Below are 6,692 nucleotides of genomic sequence, written 5' to 3'. Positions count from 1 at the left end.
TGTTTGGTTTGGGGGGTTGTTCCCTCTCGGCAGCATCGGTTCGAACGCGCCCAGGGGCTGGAGGCGCCGGCCTGGGAGCTGGTGCCATCAGGTCAGCCGGGCGGCTCAAACTCCCGGCACCGCAGAGCTGGGCCCAGGGCTCCCGCTCGCCCCGAGAGCCCCGGCGCCGCCTCAGCTACGACCGGGAGCGGGTGTTGCCCGAGGGCCTCGGGCGTTGCCGGCCCAGCCACCATGCGTGGTCGGGGCCAGAGACGGGGCCGGAGAGGAGCTTACGCGGCTGCTGGGGCTCACGGGCGCCGTAGGGTCGCTTCGAGGTAACCCGTGCTGGGCCTTGGGAAGACGCGGCGCAGGCCAGGCCACGAGCAGGGAGACGGCGGCAGTGGCCTCACGGTGACCGCTCCTCTGTGTCATTTGCTTGCAGATCAACAAAAAACTACAGTGATTGAAAACGGGGAAATCAGGTTCAATGGAAAAGGGAAAAAGATTCGGAAGCCTCGGACCATTTACTCCAGCCTGCAGCTCCAGGCTTTAAACCACCGCTTTCAGCAGACTCAGTACCTGGCCCTTCCTGAGAGAGCCGAACTGGCAGCCTCCTTAGGACTGACACAAACACAGGTAATTCCCGAGAAGCCCGAGTAACCCCGAATTGCTGGTCCCGCTGGCAGATCCGGCAGGGAGCACGTCAGGAGGAAACCTTGGCCTAGTCCACCGAGGCTGGAAGGAGCTTAGTGACCAATGCCTTTGCTCCGGTTATGCGCTTTCCTGGGACAACACGGTATGGAATGAATGACCTGGTATTGAATACTGGATTGGATTTCCACATCCTCCTAACCCGCGGCGACCCCGCCCCAGCCTAGCATCCTTTGGTGACCAAAGTCATGGATTCGATCGAATTCTATTCCAGAGCAGAACGACACAGAGAACAAACATTAGAGGGAAAGGTGCACAGGCCAGGACACAGAGTGAGGTCCACCTTTCCTAAGGATCCTTGTCTAGGCCCTGGGAGCTAAGAAGAATTTCAATTAACTGACATAGAAAGACAAAATTATGAAGTGAAATAGAAAGAAAAAAAAAAAAAAAAGCATTGGTTCCAGTGGTGTTTAGTAAAGGTACCAGTGTGCAAACTATTCAACCTACAAGGGGTGAGGTGGGTTTTTCTGAGCATTTCCCTACACCCAATTGGGTAAATTTCCCAGATGACAGGCCCCATGCCATCTGAGCCACCTCCCTGGAGTGCAGCACTTGGGTGCAGTGGCAGAGTTGGAAATCAAAGAGAAATGTGGCCCAAACTGTAGCAGGTAAAGCCCCGGTTAAGTACAGTGACTGAAATTCTCCTGTCCTACTAATTTGCAAGATATTTCAGATTTCCCAGGAAGGAGCCTACGTGAGCCTGTTAGAATCCTGGTCCCAAAGCCAGGCTGCGGTCACCTGTGGGTTTTTGGTCCTCGTTGACTAATTGGGGTGGTAGGCCTCGTCTGAGGGCGGTGATCTTCAGCAAGGAGGCTTTGGGATTTGTGAGACTGTTTCTGGGGACTGAATGTGTGGTGACTTGAGACAGATGCCCCTTAAGTGCCTCTTTTCAATCCAGCCTGTCTCCCCTTACCATGGTGCCACTGATAACATTTGGGGCCTGATACACAGGGGTTCCAGTGCCTCTTGGAGAAGCAGATGCGTATGACTGAGGAAATTCAAAGGATCGGGAAGCTGCACTACAGAATTTCCTTCTGCAAGGAAAGTAGATCCGGAATGTTGGCCTAGATATTGATTCACAGTTAATTTTCAAAAGCCCTTTGACTTTTAGTTACTGCACTCGCAATCATGTGATGACTGTTGACCACAGTTTGACTAAGCAACATACAAAGAAGGGAATGAGGGAGGTGCAGTCCTTAATCCCTGCAGGATTATGGGGATATACTGACGTCTAGAGAATGATGCTGCACGCGTGGTCTGTGGCATGAGCAATGTGGCATGGATACATTCAAGCACTGAGTTATAAACGTACAGCTTGTAATCTCTTCAGAGTCATTGCTCCCTGTACATGCATAGAGATGCCAGCTTTCAGGGCTGGAAAATAAAGCAACACAGACAATCAGAGGATGTGCAGTCAGCTGGAAGACTTTTTGACTCCTAAAGTGCTCCCTTGAAAAATCCTTCTCTAGACTTTGGCCCTAGTCATCTCATTCCCTTTCTTTCTTACTTTATTCTTATTTATGCTATTGTTTTAAACCCAGACTAGCATACAGTGCAAGAATTACAATGATGACAGGTATCCGGACAAGATACCTGGTGGGTTAGAGGGAGAGGGAGTGGACCAGGCTAAAAAGAGGTGGAAGGAGGCGGGGACTTAGCTTGTTGGCACGTTGGAGGTGGTGGTCTTGTTTGGCTTGTTGATTTTCTAATATTGTTTACAAACCTCAGAGGGATGCTAGAGGCAGTGGTTTGCTGTTTCTGGGGCCTAACTAATGATCGCTGCATTTCTTGCAGGTGAAGATATGGTTTCAGAACAAACGCTCCAAATTTAAGAAACTTCTGAAGCAGGGCAGCAACCCCCATGAGAGCGACCCCCTCCCAGGCTCAGCGGCCCTGTCACCACGCTCGCCGGCGCTGCCTCCAGTGTGGGACGTTTCTGCCTCAGCCAAGGGTGTCAGTATGCCCCCTAACAGCTATATGCCCGGCTACTCGCACTGGTACTCCTCTCCACACCAGGACACGATGCAGAGACCACAGATGATGTGAGCTGCCCAAGGGTGTGCCCTGGGGAACGTCTGAACAAGGCAAGGAGGGCCTGGGACCTGCTCACCTCTGCCAAACCAATCCAAGGAGCAGACTCGGAGAACTTGTATGTGTGGCCAGAAGCCGCAGGGCTCATTCTCCCTCGCTCTCTCCCTCTCTTTTCTTTTCACCCCTCCTTCTCTTTCCTCCATTTTTTCTTTTCTACCTTCTTTTTCTTTCTTTTTTCCTTTATTTTCCTCATTTGACTTCTCTCTTCAGCAACCTCTGTAACTGATCTTGCTGGGGGGGGGCTGGTTTCTGTGCCAGCATTCCTGAAACCCCTCACTGTAAGGATATTTTTCCTCTTACCCCTTGGGATCCAGGCTCTGAGCCCCCTCCTCTCTTTGGGGAGTATTCATTGAAATGACTTTTTTTAAAATAGAAATTCCCCCCCACACCAGAAGAATCTGCATAAACATGGCAGCGTTTTTACTTGTTTAATGAGCTTAAGACATTACATGATGGAAGAGAAGCATTTTGGACTCCTGCATTTTTATTTACCAATCCCAGACTGACCAAAAAAAGAAAAACCCTCACAAAATAGCCCTTCTCTAAAGAAAAAGGAAAGATCAGCCGTAAGATTAGAATGTTGCTACACAGGGAATGCTGCATGTTTTATTAAAATGCAAGAATCAGGAATGATGATGGATAAACAAACAAACAAAGCAAAACCACTCCTTTCCCCATCCCATCCCCAACCCCTGAACTGGGATCAGGAAAGACAGAGAAAACAACCAAAATTACGTCTATTGCGTTGACACCTTTACTAGGTGAATTGGTGGCATTCGCTAAGCTAATAGGGACGTTTATATCAAGAAACATTTCTGTATATATTGTTGAATTTTAGTTGTACATATACTTTGTATGTTTTTGTCTTTCATATATGGAGTAAAAGCCACAAAATGCTGAGTGTCTTGTATATTCCTCTCTGTGTGTTTCTGTCTCTCTCCACCGCTCCTCCTCCCTTCCCCTCCCCCCATTATATTTTCTATCACTCTTAAAATAATTCCTGTTTCCTAATATGGGAAGTCCTATGTATATAAAAACATCAAGTACCGGTAAGGATGTCAGTCTGCACCAGGAACCTTTGTCCTGAGTACTTTAATGTTAACCACGGATGTCTCTTCAGCTTTCTTTTACATATTGAATCTTTATTGTAGTTTCTACACATTTATTTATTTTTTAGACCTGAGAATGACGTATCCTCAGATTAGCCTCTAGACATCCAGCAGTTTCTATAACTGAAACTGAGTATTCTCCTTCCCCTTCCCTGGCCGAAAAAAAATACAGTTGTATTTGTCTTTGTTTGGAAGCAAGATTTTTTTTAACAAAAAGAAGAAAGAATAAAAGAAAAAAAAACAGAAAGTAAAGTGCACAATTATGCCTACTTAATTCTGAAAACCCATTGCTAGCTAGGTAGGAAAATGCACTATCCTGGATGAAATACATCCTTCCGATCCTGGGGAAAGCACAGAAAGAATGAAAATGAAAAGTCCTTTCGTCATACAACCAGGAAACCCCATACTGCGAGAATTAATGGCTACAGACCTGGGCATCCTTCAAATTATGAACCTTGAAACCACTGAGCCATTTATCAGAAGTCAATAGAGATACTCAGAGTGCTCCATATAATGACAGCGACATACAGTTGTGCAAAAGGACAGTCACTATAATTAGACACAAAGCAAAGACTACTTACCAATATACCCGTTCCTTTTTTTGTTGAGCAACTTCCACGCTCAGTCAGTCTTCAGAATGGTTTAAAACCGATCAGTCTTGTCATTTTCTAGCATTCGCATTGTTACATTAGGAAAAATGTTTTCTTTTCTTTTTTCCCCCTTCCTACTGTGAAACTTTGGGTTCGCAGCTCCCCAGGATCAATTCTGAACAAAGCCTCCAGCTGCAGTGCCATCCAATTTGAAGCAGACATTGGGGACAATTTAAGGTTTTTATCCACAAGAAGGTTTTTTTCCATTCTCTTAAATGCAGCCATAATTAGAGTAATTTTTCATGTAGCCCGCTGATTACAGCGTTTTTACCGTCAAAGATAATTACCTGTAATTTTCTTCCACTTTTAATACTAAAAAGCCATCTTTATTTAGATTCAGGAACAGGAAAGGCGAAACAAAAGAGGGAAATTATTCTGTTATTCATACACAAATTGCAGAGACGTAGGACCTAAAATTGAAAATTAACCAAAATTATAATGCTGAAAAGAATGGAGGAGGCTGCAGAACTACAGCTGGTGGTGGGGCTTTGCTGAATTATTCAAATTACGTTAGGGAGAAAGCTACCATACATCGAAACCAACACTAATTTTTCTTTAAAAAAAAGAAATCACCAGATCCATGCCAAACCACTGCAAGTGCATAGACTCCTGGAACCCAGGAGATGTCTGTGAACATCCTGGAGAGATCCTGGGCACCTGCATCCAAATCTCCATCTCTGAACACGGATTTAATTAAACAAGAAATTCGACCAAGTATTCCCCCCAGACTGTCCCAGGCGCTGGGCTTCCTCTGGGTCTTCTGAACCTCAAGGGTTAATATTTTCACTCCTTAGAACGTATTGACCCTGTAGTAAGCCATTCCCGAGGGTGGGATTGGTAGGAGGAGCGTGGGTGAAAGGCATCGCCGAGTGGCGCTGCACGCGACGCCTCCCCACGTTCCAGCTTCTCCTGGGGTTGCAGAGTTCGAGTTCCAGATCCTAGTTCTGACCATATTTCCATTTTAGAGGGGGAGAAGGGAGAGAGAGAAGAGAGAGAGAGAGAGAGAACAATAGCTAGGGGAGGGGTGAAAGGATGATTTCTCTTGGCGCCCATAAGCATCGCAATGTCTTCCGACACAACTTAGTCAAAAGGTTTTTGTCATGGGAGAAAGGCCTTGCTGCACCAGGGTGTGGAAGTCACAGACCTTCCAGGCTTCTGCACCAAACGCCTCAAGCTGCAGGGCCAGGAGACAGCGTCATCTACAGACAGAGCAGCACGGCTTCTTGCTGGAGTCTTCCCTGTGTGTTCAGGAATCAGCCTGGGGTTCGTCCCCGCAGCCTCGTTCTGCATCTCAGCCAGTCATGTCCCCCAAGCCCAAGGTCACAGCCTTTGGGCCCTGAGGGTCACAGCTCCAAGACACACATACCCTACCCCCACCGCCCCCCACACCCGCTTGAGGCAGAAGCCCTGAAGTGGAGCCTTGAAGGGTCTCACAGGGCAGTTGCTCTGGAAACTTTCCCCCAAGTGGAGAAAGCTGTCACAGGGACTCCACCTGCCTTTGCAAATGTCCGCATCCCCGGGAGTCTAAAGAACCCCTTCACCAGCTCCGTTTTCATACCTTGACACCTAAAAACCTAATATCATGGCCACATGTAAAGATCTCAGTGGATTCACCCGGGATTAACTGGGAATGACAGTGGAATCTCCAGCCAACACCTAACAGAAACACGGTCCTCCTCCCAGTCTCAGACAGAGGCTGCACCCAACACACCAACAACACAGAAAGCAAGAAAAACACATCAGTTCCAAAGGACCCCATCCTCGCTCGAGCCCTTGTACTCACCAGAGCAACATCCCTTCTACTGTGAAAGGGGAATAAAAGGTCAGAATCAAAAAATCCATAAAGCAAAGTTGTAGCCCATGACAAATCACTACAACAACACAGAGAGCCTGGAAAGTGTGAGACGAGACATAGGAACTGTGCCTTGAAGTATGCAAGAAATAAAAACTTACCCTCAGTGATTATCTCCTAAGCAATGATCAGGGTCTAGAAATCTATCCTGAACCGAAGCACAGGAGAATATTTTTCTGAGTCTCAGGGCAGAAGCGCTTTCTCTATATTCTTGGTTGAGTGAGCACATCCAGGTGTGAAATTGTTTGCACACCCCAGCACCTCTTATATTGCCAGCAAAATTAGCTGTTATTACTGTCA

The 6,692-nt window shown here is 47.2% G+C and overlaps 1 protein-coding gene across 1 annotated transcript in view; it reads left to right on the top strand.

Moving 5' to 3' along the window:
* DLX6 (distal-less homeobox 6) overlaps window positions 1-3,681 on the top strand; it is a 5,028-nt gene extending 1,347 nt beyond the window's left edge. Inside the window, exons 3-4 of the mRNA XM_021716176.1 lie at window positions 422-615; window positions 2,485-3,681. Of these exons, the coding sequence (XP_021571851.1) occupies window positions 422-615; window positions 2,485-2,736 (446 nt within the window). The 3' untranslated portion in view covers window positions 2,737-3,681. The remainder of the gene's footprint in view (window positions 1-421; window positions 616-2,484) is intronic.
* Window positions 3,682-6,692: the final 3,011 nt, after the last annotated feature.

The sequence above is a fragment of the Carlito syrichta genome, unplaced genomic scaffold (assembly GCF_000164805.1).
Source record: "Carlito syrichta isolate Samal-C Ts95f unplaced genomic scaffold, Tarsius_syrichta-2.0.1 Scaffold308240, whole genome shotgun sequence".
In the NCBI taxonomy this organism is placed as follows: Eukaryota; Metazoa; Chordata; class Mammalia; order Primates; family Tarsiidae; genus Carlito; species Carlito syrichta.
This window is presented reverse-complemented; position numbering and strand designations above follow the sequence as displayed.